At 43.6% G+C, this 23,391-nt stretch overlaps 1 protein-coding gene across 9 annotated transcripts; it reads right to left on the bottom strand.

The window, feature by feature from the left end:
* Window positions 1-13,818: 13,818 nt before the first annotated feature.
* On the bottom strand, window positions 13,819-23,162 carry RAB29 (RAB29, member RAS oncogene family). Of its 9 annotated transcripts, none has more exons than XM_009188756.4 (6): window positions 21,568-23,162; window positions 21,039-21,286; window positions 18,657-18,728; window positions 17,600-17,781; window positions 16,548-16,669; window positions 13,819-16,265 (listed from the first exon to the last, which is right to left on the bottom strand). In XM_009188756.4, exons 2-6 carry the CDS (start codon window positions 21,160-21,162, stop codon window positions 16,154-16,156), a joined length of 612 nt encoding a protein of 203 aa, XP_009187020.1. In that variant the 5' UTR covers window positions 21,163-21,286; window positions 21,568-23,162; the 3' UTR covers window positions 13,819-16,153. The 9 variants fall into 9 exon arrangements, with proteins under 9 accessions (XP_009187020.1, XP_003893264.1, XP_009187021.1 ...); XM_003893215.5 differs by having other exon boundaries at window positions 21,039-21,281; XM_009188757.4 differs by having other exon boundaries at window positions 21,596-23,162.
* Window positions 23,163-23,391: the final 229 nt, after the last annotated feature.

Genomic DNA, 23,391 nt, shown 5'->3' with positions numbered 1-23,391 from the left:
GAGAAGTACCATTTTCCTTCTCCTTCACATATGTTAGACGGTAAGAACTGGCAGTGCTGGGATGGTAAGACTGATGAGTTTTCCATATACCCAACAAAACCCCATTTCCGTCAAGGGCTACACTATAGCAGCTGAGAGCTTCATAAAAATTTTTCAGCATTGTGTGCTGGGCACTTCCAGTTCTGTGAACTCATGAAAGTCAACTAACCAGGTCTAAAGACAGACACTGCTTCCACTGAGCACAGGACCACAGAAGGGTACCACTCTTTGGAGATGTTGCCAGGAAGTTAAAGAAAGCTTCTCCAAGTCTTATTTTTAAAAAATTTTTTATTTTTAAATCTTCTACCTCCAACCTGCTGGCTCTCTCTGTACTACCACTCTAGAAGACAGGATGGGATAGAAGAACTGTGTGTATTAGGTCAGTCTCTCTACAACCCCAGAGGCTGAGTAGCCTGCCTGGAGATAGATCCATGATTAAAGAGGAAATTTTCCCTTGTCTTCATTTTCTCAAGTGTATATTTCTTTGCTCCAGATTCCCATCTTCCTCTCTACTTTGAATATTAAGAGCTAAGCTTAGGTGAATTTGTACTATTAAAACAATAAGGATATACAACTAGATGTCCAGTTTAAATTGAAGAAAAATACCACAAGAATAACTTACTGTTTTACTGGACACAAAAAAAATCCATAAAAAACTTGCCATTGTAACACTGAGGGAGAGAGAGCTTTATCTATGTAAACCACTGACAAATATTCTGAGGTGAACACTGCTGAAAAGGAAGGCCTCAAGGTAGAACAAAAACAGCACTGAACTTGTAATCACGATTATCTGTCTCCGAGCTCTATAATTTACTACCTTATGACCTTTAGCAAATTTCAAACTCCCTGTGCTTCAGCTCCTTCATCTGTGAAATGGGGATAATTACACTGGTCCTTACCTACTTCACAAGGTTAGCATGATAACAAGAAAAAAAAAAATGGGATCACTTGCGAAAGTAGTTTGTAGACTGTGAAGCACTGTGAGAGGTAGAATGGGATCACCTTCTCTTCACCAAAGGAAAACCCCGAATTCCAACAGCTGACTTATTCCTCCAACAGCATACAACCATCCCTAAATACTGGTAACAGTTAAAAACTGCTCAGCAGGGCGCGGTGGTTCATGCCTGTAATCCCAGCACTTTGGGAGACCAAGGTGGGCGGATCATGAGGTCAGGAGTTCGAGACCAGCCTGGCTAACATGGTGAAATCCCGTCTCTACTAAAAATATAAAAATTAGCTGGGTGTGGTGGTGCACACCTGTAATCCCAGCTACCGGGGAGGCTGAGGCAGGAGAATCACTTGAACCCAGGAGATGGAGGTTGCAGTGAGCCGAGATGGTGCTACTGTACTCCAGCCTGGGTGTCAGAGCAAGACTCTATCTCAAAAAAAAAAAAAAAAAAAAAAAACCAAAACAAAACTGCTCACAGCTTCCAGATGAGATGAAGAAAAGGTGCAGTAATGAGCAGTGATGACCATCAGCTTGCAGCACTGCAATGCATTTTCTGTTTCATACAGAGAGACAATGACATTCTCTACCTCCTAACTATTCCTAGGAGAATTAATCTGCTCCAACCATGACCATACAGGCATGATTTCACCAACTAGTGCCAGCCTTTCTACTCTGTATGGGTTCCAGCTCGGTATCCCTAACTGCCTAACAGGTATTTCCACTTGGATGTCCACAAGCTCAACTTATTTATGTCAAAAAAAAATCATCTTTCCCACCCACGTTATTTTCCTGATTCCATTCCTGTCCTCTGTATCATTTTCCCCTGTCAGTTTTATTGAGGTATAATTGACAAATAAAAATTGTATATATTTAAGTTGTACATTGTGATGTTTTGATACATTATGAAATGATTACCACAATGGAGCTAATTAACATGTCCATGGCCTCAGTTATCTTTTTTTTTTGGTGTAGTGAGAATACTTAAGATCTACTCTCCTAGCAAATTTCAAGTATATAAAATATGAACTGTAGCCACCGTGCTGTACATTAGGTCTCCAAAACTTGTTCATCTTATAACTGCAAGTTTGTGCCCTTTGACCATCATCTCCCCATTCTCCCCACCCTCTGACCCCTGGTAGCCATCCTCTGCTCTCTTTTTCTATGAGATCCACTTTTCTGATATTCCACACACTGGATAAACGAGATCATGCAGTATTTGACTTTCTATGCCTGGCTTATTTCACTTAGTGTAATGTCTTCCAGGTTCATCCATGTTGTTGCAAATAGCAGAATTTCCTTTAAGGTTGAATAATATTCTGTTGTGTGTGTGTGTATGTATATAAACACACGTATCACATTTTCTTTATACATTCATCCACTGACAATCTGATTCCATACTGTGGCTATTGCAAATAATGCTGTGATGAACATGGGCATGCAGATACCTCTTTGAGGTATTTCATTTTCTTTGGATATGTATCCAGAAGTGGGACTGCTGGATCATACGGTAGTTCTACTTTTAAATTTTTTGAGGAACCTCTATACTGTTCTCCACAATGGCTGTACCAATTTATATTCCCACTAACAATGGATAAGGGTTCCCTTTTTTCCACCTCCTCACCTACACTTGTTACATTTGACTTTTTGAGAATAGCCATCCTACCAGGCGTGAGGTGGTATCTCATTGTGGTTTTTTCTTTTTGTTTGTTTGTTTTTTGAGGTGGAGTTTCGCTCTTGTCCCTCAGGCTGGAGTGCAATGGTGCAATCTCAGCTCACTGCAACCTCTATCTCCCAGGTTCAAGCAATTCTCCTGCCTCAGCCTCCTGAGTAGCTGAGATTACAGGTGCACACCACCACACCTGACTAATTTTTGTATTTTTAGTAGAGACGGGTTTCATTACGTTGACCAGGCTGGTCTCGAACTCCTGACCTCAGGTGATTCACCCACCTTGGCTTCCCAAAGTGCTGGGATTACAGGTGTGAGCCATGGTGCCCAGCTCAACGTGGTTTTGATTTGCATTTCCCTGATGACTGTGATGTTGAGCACCTTTTCATACACCTGCTGGGTGTTTGTTGGGTGTTTGTATGTCTTCTTTGGAAAAATGTCTATTTAGGTCCTTTGTCCATTTTTTATTTGGGTTATTTGGTTTTGTGTGTGTGTGTGTGGGGGGGGTTTGTGCTATTGAGTTGTATGTGTTCCTTATATATTTTGCATATTAATGCCTTACTGAAAACATGGTTTGCAAATATATTCTCCCATTCTGTAGGCTGCCTTTTCATTTTGTAGACTGTTTTCTTTGCTGTACGTTATCACCTTCCTCTTAGCTATCTGTGTTCAAATCTTGGTACTACTGACTCTGTCTTATGCCTCACTGTTAGTCTTCAATGTGGAAACTTCTTGATTCCTTCTTCATCGCATTTCTCAAATTCATTTTTCACTTGCCATCTACACTGTCACACTGTCATTCATGCTTAAACTACTAGAACAGTCTTTCTTCTCTCCTTTTTCTGTAATCTGTAGTAGATAAAACAGGCAATACTACCTTCCTAAACCACAGTACTCATATCATTCTCATACTCAATTTTTCAATAAGTTCATACAGCTTCCACAATAAAGGCTAAACTGTACTAGCATTTAAGCTACCACCAGAGAGATTTCTCAAGCCCAAATCTAGTATTACTCTACTTAAAATACCTCCACGGGCCAGGCACAATGGCTCACGCCTGTAATCCCAGCTCTGGGAGGCTGAGGCAAGCAGATTACTTGAGGTCAGGAGTTCGAGACCAGCCTGACCAACAGAGTGAAACCCCATCTCTACTAAAAATAAAAAAAATAAAAAAAATAAAAATTAGCTGGGCGTGGTGGTGCGCACCTGTAATCCCAGCTACTGTGGAGGCTGAGGCACGAGAATCAAATTGCTTGAACCCTGGAGGTGGAGGTTGCAGTGAGCTGAGATGGCGCCACTGCACTCCAGCCTGTGAGACAGAGCAAGACTCCGTCTCAATAAAAAATAAGTAAAATCCCTCCATGAACTGGGGAAAATATTTGCAATATGTGTGACAAAAGGTTAATGTTCACAATATAAAAAGAGCTTTTTCAAAGTCAAAAGACAAAATGAAAACAGACATAGGACACAAATAGGTGACTCATACAATGAAAATGACTAATACATTTAAAAATATGATCACTTGTAACAAAAAACGAATTAAAAAAATTTTCTAGCATGCACACTGCAGGATTAGAAAAGGTACATTATTTTAAGAAAATTTAAAAAGTATTTCATTTCTTAGATTGGTAAAGGTTGAAAACTGTCTTGTTAAGGATATGGGGAAACTGGCCTCTCAGACCCTACTGGTGGGAGTTTATATCAAAGTGCGTATACGCTGACCCATTTCTAGGAGTTCCTAAAGAAGTTTCACATAAATTTATAAATATGTAATTATATTAGTTTGTAGCACGCTTTGTAATAGAGGAAAAAGGAATACCTCAAATATCCATCAACAGATAACTGGCAAAGGCCAGGCCCGGTGGCTCACGCCTGTAATCCCAGCACTTTAGGAGGCCGAGGCGGGTGGATCACCTGCAGGAGTTCGAGACCAGCCTGGCCAACATAGTGAAACCCCATCTCTACTAAAAATACAAAAAATTAGCCGGGCTCCTGGTGGCAAGTGCCTGTAATCCCAGCTACTGCAGAGGCTGAGGCAGAATTGCTTGAACCTGGAAGGCGGAAGTTGCAGTGAGCTGAGATCATGCCACTGTACTCCAACCCTGGCAACACAGTGAGACTCTGTCTCAAAAAAAAAAAAAAAGATAACTGGCAACATAAATTATTAATATATCCATATAGTCCTGTGCAACAATGAAAAGGAATGAGCTAGAACTGTATGTTCTTACATGGGAACATAGCCAAGATACATTAAAAAGAAAAAAGCAAACTATAGAAAGCCAAATATGAGCCTATTTATTCTTTTTTTTTTTTTTAAGGGGAATGGTTTGCAGCTAGTACTGTACATGTAGAGAAAACTCTGAAAGGATACTCAAACTCTTAATTGAGTTATCTTTCAGTGATGAAGAGGAAATTTCTCTCTCTTTCTTATCTATTTGTTTGTTTGTTTGTTTGGAGATGAAGTCTTGCTTTGTTGCCCATGCTGGAGGGCAGTAGCCTGATCTTGGCTCACTGCAACCTCTGCCTTCTGGGTTCAAGCAATTCTCCAGCCTCAGTCTCCCCAGTAGCTGGGACTACAGGCATGCGCCACCAAGCCCAGCTAATTTTGGTATTTTTAATAGAGACAGGGTTTCACCATGTTGGCCGGGATGGTCTTGATCTCTTGACCTCGTGATCCACCCGCCTTGGCATCTCAAAGTGCTGGGATTATAGGCGTGAGCCACCGCACCCAGCTTACTTTTTATTTTTATTTTTTGAGACAGAGTCTTGCTCTGTTGCCCAGGCTGGAGTGCTGTGGCACGATCTTGGCTCACTGCAACCTCTACCTCCTGGATTCAAGCAATTCTCTTGCCTCAGCCTCCCTAGTAGCTGGGATTACAGGCATGTACCGCCAAGTCTGGCTAATTTTTGTATTTTTAGTGGAGACGGGGTTTCGCCATGTTGGCCTGACTGATCTTGAACTCCTGACGTCAAGTGATCCACCTGCCTCGACCTCCCAAAGTTCTGGGATTACAGGTGTGAGTCACTGTGCCTGGTTCCTTTTTAAAAATGTCTATAATTTGAATTTTAAAAAACAGTGCTTATTCTTGGCCCTACTACCAACTAGCTGTGTGACCTCGGGCAAGTTCCTGAACTCTTCTACTACTCGGTTTTCCCATCTTTGGTAGGCACAATAATGACTACCCCAAAATGTTCAAGTCCTAATTCCTGGAATCCGTGAATATGTGAGCAGAGAGTAATGTTGCTAATCAGCTGATCTTGAGGTGGGATAATTAACCTCGATTATCCCAGTGGGTCCAATGTAATCACAAAGGTCTTTAAAAGTAGAAGAGGAATCAGGCATGGTGGCTCATGCCTGTGATCTTAGCACTTTGGGAGGCTGAGGTGGGTGGATTGCTTGAGACCAGATGTTTGAGACCAGCCTGGCCAAATGGCAAAACCCTATCTACTAAAAACACAAAAATTAGCTGGGTGTGGTGACACATGCCTGTAATCCCAGCTACTCAGGAGGCTGAGGCATGAGAATCCCTTGAACTCGGGAGGCAGTTTGCAGTAGGCCAAGTAGTGCCACTGCACTCCAAACTGGGTGACAGAGCAAGGCTGTTTCCCGCACCGCCCCCTGCCAAAACAAAACAAAACAACAGCAACAACAAACACGAAAGTGGAAGAGGAACAGACAGACATGGTGGCTCATGCCTGTAATTCCAGCATTTTGGGAGGCTAAGGCAGGAGGATAGTTTGGGCCCAGGAGTTTGAGACCCGCCTGGGTAACATAGCATCCTCTGCCTTGGCCCCCCAAAGTGCCTATCTCTACAAAAAATTAGGAAAAAAAAATTAGCCATGTGTGTTGGTGTGGGCCTGTGATCCTAGCTACTAAGGACGCTGAGGTGGGAGGATTGCTTGAGCTTGGGAAGTCCAGGCTGCAGTGAGCTGTGGTCGTGCCACTGCATTCCATCTTGAGCAACAGACTAAGACCCTGTCTCAAAAGCAAAATACAACAAACAAACAAGTGGAAGTGGGAGGCAGAAAAGGTCAGAGTGATGAGATATGGGAAAGGTTTCATCAGCTATAGCTGGCTTTTGAAGATGAAGAAAGGGAGCCATGAGCCAAGGAATGTGGGCAGCCTCTAGAAGCCAGAAAAAGCAAGAAAAATGATTCTTCCCTAAAATAGCCGCTAGAGAGGAATGCAGCCCTGCCAACACCAATTTTACCCCAGAGAGACCCATTTTGGACTTCTGACCTCTAGAGCTGTAAGATACATTAATTTGTGTTGTTTTAAGCCACTTATAAAAGAAGCAATATTTATGTTTTTCAATAAGAAAAAAAAAGATTAAAAATGCCCTTTCAATAGTTCTCTGCTACAGGTGAAATCCAGGCCAGATGTGGTGGCTCACACTTGTAATCCCAGCACTTTGGGAGGCCAAGGTTAGAGGATAGCTTGAAGCCAGGAGTTCGAGGCTGCACTGAGCTATGACCACATTACTACACCCTAGCCTGGGTAACAGAGCGAGACCCTGACTCTTAAACAAAAAAAAAAAAACAAAAAAAAGATGAAGCCTAAACACTTCAGCATGGCATACAAACTCTCATTAATTTGACCCAAACTCCAATCTCATTTTCTCACCTCTGCCTTTGCTATGGTCTGTATGTTTTGTGTCCTTCCAAAATTCATTTCTGTTTTTTTGAGGCAGGGTCTTGCTCTGTTGCCTAGGCTGGAGTGTAGTGGTCCAATCATAGCGCACTGCAGCCTCAAACTCCTAGGCTCAAGCCATCTTCTGTCTTGTCCTCCTAAAGTGCTGGGATTACAGGCATGAGCCACCGCACCTGGCCTCATTTTTGTATTTTTTGTAGAGATAGGGTCTCACTTTGTTGCCCAGGCTGGTCTCAAACTCCTAGCTTCAGGCAGTCCTCCTACCTCTGCCACCCAGGGTGCTGGGATTAGAAGTGTGAGTCATTATGCCCAGCCTAAAAATTCATATGTTAAAATCTATTTCCCAGCCAAGCACAGTGGCTCACGCATGTAATCCCAGCACTTTGGGAGGCCAAGGTGGGTGGATCACTTGAGGTCAGGCATTCCAGACCAGCCTAGCCAACATAGTGAAACCCCATCTCTCTGAAAAATGCCAAAATTAGCCAGCCATGGTGGCGTGTACCTGTAATCCCAGCTACTTGGGAGGCTGAGGAAGGAGAATCGCTTGAACCCGGGAGGCGGAGGTTGCAATGAGGCAAGATTGCACCACTACACTCCAGCCTGAGTAGTAAGAGCGAAACTCTATTTAAAAAAAAAAAAAAAAACAAAACCATCTATTTCCCAGTGTGTTGGTAGTAGGAGATGGGGCCTTTGGAAGGTGACTAGGTCATGAAGGTGGAAGGCTCCTGAGTGGGATTACTGCCTTAGGAAAGAGGGCACAGGGAACTTGTTTGCCCTTCTGCCATGTGAGGAAGCAGCAAGAAGGTGCCACCTATGAACAGCAGTGCCCTCCCCAGACACAAAATCTGCTGGCACATTGATCTTGGACTTCCAGCCTCCAGAATTGTGGGCAATACAATTGTTGTTTATAGATTACCCAAATCTAAGGCATTTTGTTATAGCAGCCTAAACAAAGAGAACGCTACAGTCCTCCTGCCAGCTCCAGCTATAATGAATATCCACTATTCTCCGAATTTCCTGTAGTCTTCCATTTGGCAACCTCTTACCCAGCTTGAGCACGCTTTCCTTTACAAGGCTTTCCTTGACCTCATCCTTGCCCTCCATCACTACAAGAAGTAAAGACTTGGTGCTCTCTGCACGGAGACACAATTCTTTACACATGTCCATCTGCTTTCTGGACTGCCCTTCCTAGACAGGAACCTTCTTTTCCCCAGCCCTGTATCCTACATACCCAATGAAGTAGCTGGCACATGGTAGGTACACCATTATTGTTTAAATTAATGACCTAAACAATCTGCCAATAATCTAAGCTTATTTCCCACTGCTGTAAACATAAACGCTGGGTTCTACTGGCTACTTCCCAAACCTGCATAAGAATTCTAAACTTTTGTCCCAACCTGAAAACCTATCTCACCTCTTGATTTTTATCCATCTTAAATGCTACTTCAAAAACTCTTTCTTGACCTCCTTCTTCTTTGGACTTCAATAGCATGGGCCTTTATATCCCCTATAACTCCTCCTGTAATCATGGACACATAAAAGGTGTATAATAAAAAATATTTTGTTTAGGCTAGGTGCAGTGGCTCATGTCTGTAATCCCAACATTTTGGGACGCCCAGGTGAGAGGACTGTTTGAGGCTAGGAGCTTGAGACCAGCCTGGGCAACATAGCAAGCCCCTGTCTCTACCAAAAAAAAAAAAAAAAAGTTTTGTTTAAATATGAATACAATTATGTGAAAAAATATTTGCATAAAAGTTGATTGAAAGCAAATTTATTGAAATGGAAATAGAGGTTCTGTTTGGGTTGCTGGGCCCTAGGAGGTTTGGATTTTCTTTTTTTTTTTTTTTTTTTTGAGACGGAGTCTCGCTGTGTCTCCCAGGCTGGAGTGCAGTGGCGTGATCTCGGCTCACTGCAAGCTCCGCCTCCCGGGTTCACGCCATTCTCCTGCCTCAGCCTCCCAAGTAGCTGAGACTACAGGCGCCCGCCACCACGCCCGGCTAGTTATTTTTTTTGTATTTTTAGTAGAGACGGGGTTTCACCATGTTAGCCAGGATAGTCTCGATCTCCTGACCTCGTGATCCACCCACCTCGGCCTCCCAAAGTGCTGGGATTACAGGCTTGAGCCACCGCGCCCGGCCTTTCTTTTTTTTTTGAGATGGAGTTTCACTCTTGTTGCCTAGGCTGGTGTGCTATGGTGCAATCCAACTCATTGCAACCTCTGCCTCCCGGGTTCAAGCAATTCTCCTGCCTCAGCCTCCCGAGTAGCTGGGATTACAGGCCTGTGCCACCACGCCCGACTAATTTTGTATTTTAGTAGAGATGGGGTTTCTCCATGTTGGTCAGGCTGATCTCAAACTCCTGACCTCTGGTAATCCACCCACCTTGGCCTCCCAAAGTGCTGGAATTACAGGCATGAGCCACCGTGCCTGGCCCATTTTCTTTAATGAGTAAGTTTTTCATATTTCATTACAAAAGTATTGGAAAAATTATATACCCCTTTAATACCTTACGGTTTCCACCATATTGGACACTTGGTAAATGGAAAAACTTCAAGGAGGCAGTGTAGTACAGGACAGGGCCCAGTTTCTGGGGCAACACCACTTAACGTTAAAAAAAAAAATCACAGTTTTGCCACTTGTTGGCTGTTTAATCTTTGAGCAAAGTCTAAATTTTTTGTTCCTCAGTTTCCTTACATATTTATCTCACAGGGTCATTGTGAAAATACAAATAATCCATGTGAAGTACTTAGGTGAGAACTTGGTTTATACCAAACACTCGGATGAACATTAGCTACTGGCCGCAACAGTTGAAGCTGGAATGGTTGTCAAAATCTCTGCACTTGCAAACAAAAAGGGGATATTCAAAATTAAATGACAGTCACTGAGGTGACATATCTTAGTAAGTGGAACTTGTCAATTAAACAGCTTGGGATATGTCTGCACTGCATGCTATTCTAACTGCACCTAATTTGGCCCCAAATTTAATTACATGCATGTCTCTATTTCACACATGAGCATGTTCTCAAAAGATATCTAACACAAACCAAGAGTTTCAAACCCCAAAGGGCTCAGTTCTGTTTCTCTAAATGTCTGGGCTTATTTTCTAAAATAGGTTTTTCAGGCCAAATGTTTCCCAGAAACCTACATGACAGAATGGAGACAGAGAATGAGAAGACTTGCAGTTATGCCTTGGCTGTATTACAAATTCAACCAGCTGCCTTTCAGTCAAATTTCAAGACATTTGTTCCCTGAAACACAGAATGGGAGGAATTGCTTACTTTCTTATTTCAAAGATAGTGTAAGAGGCATATACAACTCACAGATCTGAGGCAAGAATTCTATATGAAAGAAATCATAAAATATCTCTTTCCTCTTCCTGTCTTTTTTCCCATTAACATATAATTCGTTCTTAATCAGATGAACTTTAACTTGATTGTAAATTAAATTAGACTATAAAAAAGGAATCAAAACAGTACTCATCATGATGTGATGCTTAATTTTATGTGTCAACTTGACTGGACCACAGGGTGCCCAAATACTTGGCCAGACATTATTTTGGGTATTTCTGTGAGGGTGTTTTGGACAAGCTTTAAATTGGCAGACAGAGTAAAGCAGATTGCTCTTCTCAATGTAGGTGGGCCTCATCCAATCAGTTGAAGGCCAGAGTAGAACAAAATACTACCTTCCCCCAAGTAAAAGAGAATTCTCCTTCCTGACAGGCTTTGAACTGGATCACTGGCTCTTCCAGCCCGCTGGACATCAGCTCTGCAGATTTGTTTCTTTTTGAGACAGTGTCTTACTTTGTCACCCAGGCTGGAGTGCAGTGGCATGATTTTGGCTCACTGCAACCTCCACCTCCCATGTTCAAGCGATTCTCCTGCCTCAGCCTCCCGAGTAGCTGGGACTACAGGTGCCCACCACCATGCCTGGCTAATTTTTGTATTTTCTAGTAGAGACGGGGTTTCATCATGTTGGCCAGGGTTATTTTGAACTCCCAACCTCAAAGGATCCGCTCACCTCAGTCTCCCAAAGTGTTGGGACTACAGGTGTGAGCCACTGCCCCCAGCCAATCTCTGCAGATTTTGGATTTGCCAGCCTCCATAACTGTGTAAGCCAACTCCTTGTAATAAACACACATAAATTTAGATATCTCTATCTCCCTATATGTTTATTTCTATATATCTTTTACTTACAATATTTACCAATCTCTCTTATTGGTTCTGTTTCCCTGGAGAACTCTAATATAGAACAATAAATACCATTATACCAAAACTGCAGCTAAAACTTCAGAGAATTCAGGTCATGCTGGAAAACTAAAGGCAGGCAGGGGTTTTCTAACAACAAAGGTCATATATTCTGACCATATCCTGAAGTCTCTGGCATTTATAGCAGAATAAAAAAAATATGTAGAAATATGGCAAAACCCTGTCTCTACAAAAAATACAAAAATCAGCTGGGCGCAGGGGCATAAGCCTGTAGTCTTAGTTCTCATGAGGCCGAGGTGGGGAGGTTGAGGCTGTAGCAAGCCGAGATCGCACCACTACACTCCAGCCGGGGTGAGAGTGAGACCCTATCTCAAAAAAAAAAAAAAAGACATAATGAGAGGCTGGGTGTGCGATGGCTTGTCTCCTATAATCCCAGCACTGTGGGAGGCAGAGGCAGGCAGATCACCTGAGCTCAGGAGTTCAAGACCAGCCTGGGCAAAATGGTGAAACCCTGTCTTTACAAAAATACAAAAATTGGCCAGCTGTAGTGGCATGCATGTATAGTCCCAGCTACTCGAGGTTGAGGTGGGAGGATGGCTTGCATCCAGGAGGTCAAGGCTGCAGTAAGCTGAGATTGTGCCACTGCACTCCAGCTTCAGTGACAGAGTGAGACCCTGTCTCAAAACAAACAAAAAAAGCCCAACTATATATATATATGAGATATATATATCTCATATATATAATTATATGTAGAGTTCTTTCCAGAATACCTAATTTTCTAGTGACTTCCTGCCTATTCTAACCTGCAGCTTTGGGGGTTATTTGGCTTTAACAGATGAGTCACTTACACAGCTGAGGAAATCTTCCTATACACAGTGAACCAAGATGGGTGGAGGGGAAAAGTGCATTGAGTTTTGTTTCCTTGGGCAATTTGGTTACTAGATTTTATAGAATTCTATGGAAATTTTTACATCCTCTAACCACGGCCTTAGCCACTGCCTACGAAAGTATCAGGCTCAAGAAAGGCCTCACGTTAGATGAGATAGTATCCTGAGGACCGAAGAGAGACCACCTACAGAAAAAGTTAAATCTGGAGATAATAGGAAACAGTGAGGGACCCCAGCTGGAGAAAGTGAATCAGGGAAACATCGTGGGGGTAATTCTGGCTCAATAGCAGTGATAAAGCAGCAAACCATTCTTTACTGCTAAAGGGCCTTCCCTGACCTATAATCTCCTCTGCCCCACTTATGTGGTCACTCAGCTAAGTGACCAAATTTCTTCTATTCAAAGAAGAAAGCCAGGGCAGACACTACCCCACAGCTGTGTTCTCAGCCCTCCCTTAGGGTTTCTGAGAACACTCTTGGGGAACTGTGTTTTCTTTTTGGCCAAAAGCCACCTGAGTGGTTGGAGAGGCATCTTGTCTCAAATATAGGTCCATCTCTAGGGAGGGGCTACAATATCTATGTTCCAAACAATTTTGGACGCTACCCCTTTTGAATGCACCAAAGAGGTAGCATCCGAATGATAAGACCTAATTATTTTTAGTAGCATCACATTTCCATTCATGTAAATATTTTATTTTCCTAATCATAATTGCTTTTCTTTTATGGATAGGGGCATGAAGAATTAGTTATATTTCAGTTCCTTCTTTAATTAGTTTCAGGCCTGTAATGTTCACCAGTTGGGAGAGAATATCCAGAAGGGCTGGCTGACTGGCCAGCCTCTAGCAATGCTTGAAAAGGCAGGTAAATCCTGAGTCAGCAAATGGAAAAAGAAAGCAAATTCAGTTTTTCAACAAGGTCACATTTCCAAGCAGTATTTGGCATGTTACATCAAGTACTGAATTGGTACTAGGCAGATAGATCTAAGCAATTGATATTAGTAAGTTAACAGGTAAACAGAATAATATTTACCTTCATTTTAAAAGAAGGTATTTAACCGCATTTCTCACTTATAAGTGGGAGGTAAACATTGGACACACACATAAAGATGAGAACAACAGACACTGGGGACTCCCAAAAGTGGGGAGAGAGAACTCCCAAAAGAGTTGAAAAACTGCCTACTGGATGCTATGTTCACTACTTGGGAGACAGGCTAAGCAGAAACCCAAGCTTTAGCATCACACAATATATCCATGTAACAAACTTGCACACGTACCCCTTGAATCGAAAATTTAAAAAATGAAAAGGTATTTAAAAAATAAACAGGTATTTAAAAAATAAAGTCTCCATTTCTGCAATCCTCTTGAGCTATCAGTATAAAACAGCGCTTTGACAAACTCACATTAAAGGCCAATAACTACCATGAATACAAGACTTAGTTCTCATTTATTTGTGATTTTGCAGGTGTTCAAACCAATGAATGAAAATCAATGATCTCTTCATATCAATGAAATTTGCTACTCCACTATTATCTTCAGAATCATAGTAATCAAAATGCTACCTGAAAATGGTAATACAAAAGAGAACTATTAATACAAGGTTTCAGAAGACTGTGTAAGTTAAAATAATTGGCATTCAAAAAACACACAACAAACCACCAAAGGGTTTGGCCCCTTTTCTCTCTCTGATATGTGGCCTCTGATCTCTTAGGGCAGTGGTTTTCAACGTCCCTGTAGCAGAATCACCCGAAAAGCTAACAGAACATATAGAAACCCAGGATTTGTATTTAAATGTAAATACAAAAGGCCTGGGTCTCTGTATCTTTACCAAGTTCTCCAGGAATGGTTTTCAAACAAGGCTAATCACAATCACCAGGGAAGCTTTGAAAACAACACAGTCCTAGGCTTCTTCCCTAGAAATTCTGATTCAGTAGGTTTGAGGTTGGGACCCAAAAATCTTTTTTTTTTTTTTTTTTTTTTTGAGATGGAGTTTCACTCTTGTTGCCCAGGCTGGAGTGTAATGGTGCAATCTCAGCTCACTGCAACCTCTACCTCCCGGGTGCAAGCAGTTCTCCTGCCTCAGCCACCCAAGTAGCTGGGATTACAGGCGCCCGCCACCAGGCTCAGCTAATTTTTTGCATTTTTAGTAGAGATGGGGTTTCAGTATGTTGGCCAGGTTGGTCTTGAACTCCTGACCTCAGGCAATCCGCCTGCCTCAGCCTCCCAAAGTGCTGGGATTACAGGCGTGAGCTGCCACATGTGGCTCAGGACCCAAAAATCTTAAAACATTTAAAAAAATTTTAACAAACTTCCCAGGTATTCCTGATCAGCCAGACTTGGGAACCACTGACTTAGCACACTTATTTCAGGTCTATCAAAGAACTTCAGGCCTCTGAGTTTACCAAGAATATCGATAACTTTGGTTAGGTTATAAGCCACCATCCTAGAGAGAATTTAACAAATTAAACAGTCTAGTAGTGATTTGATACTAAAAAGCCCTGCCCAATTTAGTACTTAAATTACCTAATGATTTTCTGTCTATCCACTTTCCTCCCCCAGGCTAGGGCCTGCATGTAATATGTTTCCTATGACTAAGTGCCTATGTGCTCACAAACTTGCCCCAGTGGAGGCTGTTAACTTCTCCCTTTTCTTCTTCCATTTAGATTCCCAAAGCTGTGAGGAGCAGACCTATTTCGAAGCATCACAGCCAACTGATGCCACTTGCAGTATTATGCATTAAGACATCAACCCAGAAACCTGCAAATCGGAGACACTAGACAACCCCATCATGAGGATTAAGCTCTTTGTGGAAGAAAATGCTCTCATTGCATGAAATAGGTAGTTTAAAAATGACTTTTTTTTTTTTTTTTTGAGATGGAGTCTTGCTCTGTCACCCAGGCTGAAGTGCAGTGGCATGATCTCGGTTCACTGCAACCTCTGTCTCCCAGTCTCAAACGATTCTCCCACCTCAGTCTCCAGAGTAGCTACAGGGATTACAGACACGTGCCATCACGCCCAGCTAATTTTTGTACTTTTAGTAGAGATGGGGTTTTGCCATGCTGGCCAGGCTGGTCTCGAACTCCTGGCCTCAAGTGATCTGTCTGTCTTGGCCTCCCCAAATGCTAGGATTACAGGCATGAACCACCATGTCCAGCCAAAAAACTTGACTATTCTTGATGCCAAGACAAGAGAAACTTAATTATGACTTTAGAAGTTTCAAAAATACAGTGACTTCTGGGTCACTTCTAACAGCCAAAAATCTGTAGATGTCCAGACCCCCTCCTTCTGCATTCCAGAATCAGATGTTTACATTCCAAGACAGAAAGAATCTGAAACAATGGCCCACAAGAAATTTGGGGAATGACATTTGATCTCATTTTCCTCTCAATTGGAGGTCATGATATCAATGAATATCAAATGGAAAAATAAGCTCAAAAGTACGTGAGAATCATCTCTAGAACGCAGGTGCTGATTTCTAATCCTTCTCACAAAATTCCGAATCACAAATCGAGGGCTGATGAGATGATCTTACACAGAAGGCACTAACTGGCACTAACATGAGCCAGCAACACGTCAAAGGCTAATCCAGGAGATGCAGAAATGCACACAGGTCCCAGGTGTCTTTTCTAAGTGACAATGGGCCTCCTTACTGGACAGTAGTCAGGAGACAATTCAAATGTACTTAAAACTGTCAGGTGGAAAACCAAAGGGAAGAGACTTAAAAGACCTCCCAGAACTGGGATGGAAAACAAGCCAAACACTACTAGCAGCAGGACCAGCTGGAGGACTTGGTTTGTAGATTGATGTAGTCCCCTTGGGTGGACAAAGACATGATATCTTCTCTGGAATTTCTCATCATCTTTTCAATGAGGACTCTAAAAAACAAAAAATAAGCCTGAGAAGCTTATTTTGGAGGAAAAGCAGAAATGGCAGATGTAGTCTGGTTTATCATCAGAGACTATTTGGTAAAGCCAGAAGGTTTAAACGCCCCTTTGTCCCCAGTTATGTCAGGAGAGAAGACAGTATCCCTGACCTTTAGGGGCTGGCATTCCAGCGGCTCAGTCTGTCACTGTCGGCTCAGAAACAAGAAAAGAGGGTCCACAGGGCCACGGTGGAAGATGGATACCTCTGCATGCCTATCAGCATGAGCTACTTACCTCATAGCCTCATTAATATTTTTGTTCTCCTTGACTGATGTTTCTGTCCAACCTGTGAAACCATTCTCTTTACTGAAACGGTCAATCTGGTCCCGGCTCACTGCCCAAGGGGACAGATCACACTGGCAAAGAGAAAAAATAAAAGGCAATATCATAAACTTCCTGGGAATAAGAATATGGCTCAGATACTGTGGATTTTAAATATTTTTCCACCAATGGATAAGAACACCAGCATCGGAAATCTACAGTCGACATTCTTCACAAAGAAAGTCTCACCCTTGGCCGGGCGCAGTGGCTCACGCCTGTAATCGCAGCACTTTGGGAGGCTGAGGCGGGCAGATCACGAGGTCAGGAGATTGAGACCATCCTGGTTACCACAATGAAATTCCGTCTCTACTAAAAATACAAAAAATTAGCCAGGTGTGGTGGCGGGCACCTGTAGTCCCAGCTACTCGGGTGGCTAAGGCAGGAGAATGGCGTAAACCCGGGAGGCGGAGCTCGCAGTGAGCCGAGATCGCACCACTGCACTCCAGCCTGGACAACAGAGTGAGACTCCGTCTCGGGAAAAAAAAAAAAAAAAAAAGAAAGTCTCACCCTCAACATCCTTTGAAAGGAGGTAGAGATGATTCTGTCAACTTAAGAAGGGGAAATTGATGCCCAGAATCAGAGACTTTACTTCCTTTCTAACCACAGACAGAGGCTAGGGATCATTTTCTTTCTTTCTTTTTTTTTTTTTTGAGACAGAGTCTCGCACTGTCACCCAGGCTGGAGTGCAGTGGCACGATCTCGGCTCAGTGCAAGCTCCGCCTCCTAGTTTCATGCCATTCTCCTGCCTCAGCCTCCCGAGTAGCTGGGACTACAGGTGCCCGCCACAACGCCCAGCTAAATTTTTGTATTTTTAGTAGAGATGGGGTTTCACCATGTTAGCCAGGATGGTCTCAATCTCCTGACCTTGCGATCCACCCACCTCGGCCTCCCAAAGTGCTGGGATTACAGGTGTGAGCCATGGCGCCCGGCAGGCTAGGGACCATTTTCTGAGATTGGCCACATACCTTGTTGGCCAAGAGCAGGCAGGGCACCAGCTCTCCATTGGGTAGTGTGAGCTTGCTGTCTAGGTCCTGTTTCCACCTCTGGCTGTTGCTGAAGGTAGTGGCATTGGTAACATCAAACATAATAACACAGGCAGAGGCATCCCGATAATACAGTCGTGTCATAGAGGTGAAGCGCTCCTGCCCTGGGGAGAAAAGGGAGAGTTCTCAAGAAGGTGACCCAAGAGCCAGCCTCCGCATCCTCTCTAACACCTCAGCCTCTCCCCATTCCTTGTGGAGGGGGGCAGTACGCATATGTGGCAGAGGGAGTCACTCACTTTCCCCCCTGACTCTTGGTTTTCTATCTATCCTGTAAAGGGATAATGAAGCCTGATTATTTCCAAGGCAGATTCCGCACCCCGATTGCTCCAGTCCATTATCCCTGCTCTGCTGCATACTATTTGACTTCGGGCAAATTAAGCTCTCAGTGCTTCAGATTTCTCATTTCTAAAGTAAAGATAAAAGCAGTAACTTTTTTTTTTTTTTTTTTAAAAAGAGTTTCACTCCTGTTGCCCAGACTGGAGTGCAATGGTGCCATCTAGGCTCACTGCAACCTTCGCCTCCCAGGTTCAAGTGAATCTCCAAAAGCAGTAGCTTTTATGATAGGGTTGGTGTGAGGATTAACGAGTCAGTGAATTTAAAATGCTTAGAAGAATGCTTGGCACATAATAAGGATTCACTATTTTTACTGTATCTATTTTCTGGGGATCTTGTTTTTCACCAAGGTCAGCCTTAACCCTAGAAAAAGTACCCTCCCCTGCTGTGGGAGTATGCGCTATAGTCTGGACAATCCACCACCTTGCCAGCCCCTCCATCCACATAGAGACTACTCTAGATCTATTCAGGGCAAAACATCTACAAAAGCTCTGCACCTATTCAGCTCGTGTGTCCTTAGAGCAGCTCAATCATTCCAGCTTCAGAAAAAAAATTTCTGGCTTTGCTGCCCCATTTTTTTTTTCTCAGAGTTTCCTGGTTAAATCAAAATTTCTTCCCTCGTTCCTATCCAGCCCTCCCACTTTACCTGCAATATCCCACAGCTGAAGTCGCACTATCTCGGAGTCAGACCACTGGAGAACCTTCAGAGCAAAATCCACTGAAAATATATGTACATTATACCTTAATAAAATTTCACTGTAAAAAATGAATAGGGATAAACTCAAATCAAATAGGCAGTGACAACCCGATGGACACACAACTCGAATCCCATGTTTATCTTTAAGCCCTCAATTCACTGAGATGAGTCCACACGTGTGTATTAAGTGTGAGATGGATGGTTCATACTCACTCTCCAAAGGGGTTTCCAGCTTTTACTCTCCTGTCAAGCTCATCTGTTTGCTACTACTTGTCTCCAAGACTGGGGGTGGGAGTAACTATGAAAACAACTCTCATTCTCAGGTTAAACAGTTTCTGGGAGATTTAGGGGGTTTTCTCAGGGAAGGGGTGATCAGGGAGAAGGGGGAAATGAGACAAGTGTGGTTGTTTCTGTATCTTCCACATTCAATTTCACTGCTGGTTTCTAATCAAATTGTATTATGAAAACAACACACCCTGGGGAACTCTACATCCACCATAAGGTTGCAGGTATTATCTTGGGCAAGAATGGAATAAACGGAAAAGGTCCCAGAGGAGTCCCAAGAAGACACTGTGTGGATGTTGCTGAAGAGTCTTGCTGGAATCTACCACAAAGTCTGCAGATGCTGAGACTCCTTAAGGCTAAGTATTCCATGGGGAAAAGCTTTTGGCTAAGGAGAGAAACACAGTAATTTCTGAGGTTTGGAAATATTATCTTTCACATCTGTAACAGGAATCAAAACTAAGGGAAATTTAGACTAAACACTGAAAAAAAAAAAATTAGCCAGAGTCAATTATATTCTTTGCTAAAGGAAAACTACAGCAATTGTTAAAAATTAACTATTAATAGAAGGCCAATTTTAACCCAAATCCGTGAAATAGGGACCCTTATATTATTTAGGAGTGGAAGGGCAGAGAGGTCAGGATAGTGTGTCTGAAACTTTGAACCTTTAATTTTGCCAGACTTAAATGTTTTGTTCCTTTGTTTTTGAGACAGGGTCTCACTCTGTTGCCCAGGCTACAGTGCAGTGAGTGGTGCGAACGGGGCTTACTGAAGCTTCGACCTCCTGAGTTCAAGCAATCCTCTAGTCTGAGTTTCCGGAGTAGCTGGAACCACGGCTACTTTTTTCTTTAATTTTTGTAGAGGTGGCGTCTTGCCATGTTTCCAATGGCTGCTCTCGAACTCCTGGGCTCAAGCAATCCTCCTGCCTCAGCCTCCTAAAGTGCTGGGATTGCAAGTATGAACCACTGCACTGGGCCCTACTGGGGGTTCTTAAGGAGAATGTTTTAATTGCAATGTGAATGCTTAATTTCTTTTTAAACTTCCATATGAACAGGAGCACACATTTTCACTTTTTCCATTGGTACGTTTTTCTCCCCTTAAAACAAGTTCTTTTAAGAGAGAAAATTTTAAGTTACTCTCCCCCATCACCAGCTCTTCCTAAATACCTTCTAATTAACAATAAGGCATTTCTACCTCTGAAAAAATAGTTGAGTAAAAAGGCCATACCCGGGAAAGAAAGGAATGAACTCAGTGTTCTCTTCCTCCCTACCTTCTTCAGTTTGAGGAAAAAGTGGTGGGAAGATAGGTCAGAGAAGTGGTATATTTCACATTCTTCGAAGAATTCCTTGGTTACTTTTATTTAAGCAATCAACGGACAAAAACACAGCTCATCAGCCCTCATGGGCATCTGACTGCGTAGCCAAGGGGCTCGTTTGGGGATTTTGTGTCTTCCATCCCACCCACAGCCCCACAACAAAGCTAGAGTCCTTCAGACCAGTTCCGCTTCCTGCGTTCTCCCACTGAAGCCAGGTTAAACACCTTGCGGTTCCTTCCTCAACAGAGGTGCAGAACTACAGCCCCAGCCGGCACCTAACCAGGAGGCCCCCAGAGGATCTCAGCTGCTTCTGCTGATTGGAGAGATGCCAGACAGCTGAAAGGCTGGAGACTTGAGTTCACAGTGCGCCTGCAATAAACAGCAATTGCTTATCCTCATCCTCCCTTCCCTATTTCTCATCTTCACGCCTTTGTTCTTACCTTTCTCCTGGAAGTGGGGTCAGGTTGGGAAAAATCTAACTGGAGAAACTCAAGAGAGGCGTGTAAACGAAACACCCGGCAATTACACCATCTAGGTTCCCAGACAGTACTTCCTGACCCGAAGAAGGACCCAACAATCGACAGCAAATCCCGATCCCACTTGGGTTCCCAGACAGTACTTCCTGACCCGAAGAAGGACCCAACAACCGACAGCAAATCCGGATCCCACTTGGGTCCCCGGCTCGAGTCCGCGGTCGAGGCCTCCTCCTCCCCCTCCCCAGAAAGACGTCTCACCTCCCACCGTGGACTTGTAGTGTTTGCTGAAGCTGTCCTGGGAATATCGCTGCACCAGCGACGTCTTGCCCACTGCGGCGTCCCCCACCACCAGAACTTTGAACAGGTGGTCGCGGCTGCCCATGGCTAGCGGGGCGTGCGTTTTAGGGAGGCGGGAAGTGGGGGAGTCGCTTGTTTTAACCCCTTTGGCTCCGGACCCTCTTCAAACTGAAGTGAGGCATTCCCACCCACCGCCTGTGTGGGCTGCTCTGACGAGAAAGCAAAAAAGGAAACTTTGCACTCAACCTATACGTGCTTCCTCCCCCGGCGGCCGCAACCTGGGTGGGGCGCAGGGCGCAAGCTCCGAGCCCCCGGCTGTTCGCACCTTCCCCACCCCCTCCTGGCCTGACTGCCGAGAAACGGGACCAGGCGCCTCGGAACCTCCCCACCAGGACTTTCCCGGAGCGGCTCCGAGTCAGTGACTGAATCCCAGTCAGCTCATTACACCACTGGGGCCAGATGATGAGGACCCTCCCCTTGCAGCACATACCAAATTGTCAGGAAGGAGCAGCCGGTACCTTTCTATTCCCTAGACGTCGTCCCGCGCCTCTCTCTAGCCTTCCTCCGCCAGCGTCACGTGCAGGGTTGCCTGGAGCACTACATTCCCCAGCTTTCCTCGCGGTAAAGAGAACCAGCCGAGTGCGGAGGCTCTCCCGCGAAGCCTCCTGGGAAATGTAGTGTATTCTTTTTTTCGTTTTAAGCCAACCTACACAAAGTTTCAAGGCTTCAAAACTCCTTCAACAGTTCGGAATCTTATTCTGAAACAATTCTGGGTCAGTTAAGATCCCTTAAGAGGAGATTTGTGCAACGTGATCTCACTGGCCTGAATCCATCCCCAGATAGTCTTCTCCTGTCTTTAAAGGTTTAATGGAGTTAAGATTAAAACTTATTTCGTTAGTAAAAGTCCAAGCCTCATCCATAATGCTCCAAGTGAAGTCCATTTCCTATTCCTTCAAATAGATAGACAAGCCCAGGACTTTGTGAAATGACTCATATTTTCTGGATGAACTTGCCCAATACCAGGCAAGTTCAGGAAAACTTGACCCAAGAGACCATTCTTTGGAAAAAACATACGCCAAAAGTTACAGCATTTAATATCCAGCAATAACAATAAAGATAGACAGAAAACAAGAGACAGTTCCCCATTCATACTTCTGCAATGCCTATTCTAACCATACTACTCATGTATCACTTGAGGTAGAGGCTAATTGAAATACACTGGGAATCCTTCTCGATTCATTGTGGCTGTTGTTAATAGATAATCATAAAACTAGTGTTTGGCAAATAATTTTAATTTCTCAGCCTGAAACTTTACTGACCTGCCTGTCACTTAGGTAGGAGTTGGCAGCACATGAGCTCAATGGCAAGCAAAGAGAGCTCCATTTTCTAGACTTTTTCTAGAAACAGAGGAAGAGAACCAGCAGGGCCATGGGAAAACAGCCCAGGACCAGACACTATGAAATCTTGCCTAGGTCTCTTGATAGAGAGGCTATCACTTATGTTTTGTGGGGAAAGAACATCAGCGTGGTTCACAATATATTTTGCCCAGAATGTTTGTTACTCAGGTAGAGGAGGTTAGGCCAGGCTACTCATCTTTAAGGATCCAATTTTCTCTGTTCCTATTCGTTTTGACATATTTGACCACTCCTTGACATTTGTTTCCCTTATGCCTTCTATGACACTGCTCTTTCTTTGTCATCCCCCTACTTCTCCGATGATTATCCTTTTCTTTCAGGTTTCTCGCCATCCCATTTCCCTCTAAGTATTTCCTAAAGCTCGATTCTTGGTCTTTGAGTCAATCATTCTATAAACTCTTCAATGAATTGTCCTTGGTGTCAAAGATCTGTCTTCACTTTATTGTTCTTTATCTCTGATCAGTGATACTCAGCTGCCCAAAAGGTGCCTCCACTTGGATGTCCTGCCACATCCTTCCTCTTACTACATTGCCACAAAAATAGCTTCTTTTCTCAGCTTCCCTATTTCTGTCACTGGTCTCATTATTTCTTCCCTCCATGTAGACTTCAAATTCTGAGAATTATTATTTCCTTTACACATGTCCCTTTATACCTATTTATTTATTTGAGATGGAGTCTCACTCTGTTGCCCAGTCTGGAGTGCAGTGGCATTATCTTGGCTCACTGCAACCTCTGCTTCCTGGGCTCAAGTGATTCTTGTGCCTCAGCCTCCTGCATAGCTGGGACTACAGGTACGTACCACCAAGCCTGGCTAATTTGTGTATTTCTTGTAGAGACAGGGTTTTATCATGTTGGCCAGGCTGGTCTTGAACTCCTGACCTCAAGTGATCTGCCCGCCT

The sequence above is a fragment of the Papio anubis genome, chromosome 1 (genome assembly GCF_008728515.1).
Source record: "Papio anubis isolate 15944 chromosome 1, Panubis1.0, whole genome shotgun sequence".
In the NCBI taxonomy this organism is placed as follows: Eukaryota; Metazoa; Chordata; class Mammalia; order Primates; family Cercopithecidae; genus Papio; species Papio anubis.
The sequence above is the reverse complement of the archived record's forward strand: the minus strand, read 5'-3'. Positions and strand labels throughout refer to the sequence as shown.

Coding starts and splice junctions, on each gene's coding strand:
- RAB29 (XM_009188756.4), bottom strand. CDS start 21,162: ATGGGCAGCCGCGACCACCTGTTCAAAGTTCTGGTGGTGGGGGACGCC. Junction 18,729..21,038: donor CTACAAGTCCACGGTGGGAG/GTGAGACGTCTT, acceptor ATATATTTTCAG/TGGATTTTGCTCTGAAGGTT. Junction 16,670..17,599: donor GCCTGCTCTTGGCCAACAAG/GTATGTGGCCAA, acceptor TCTCTTTGCCAG/TGTGATCTGTCCCCTTGGGC.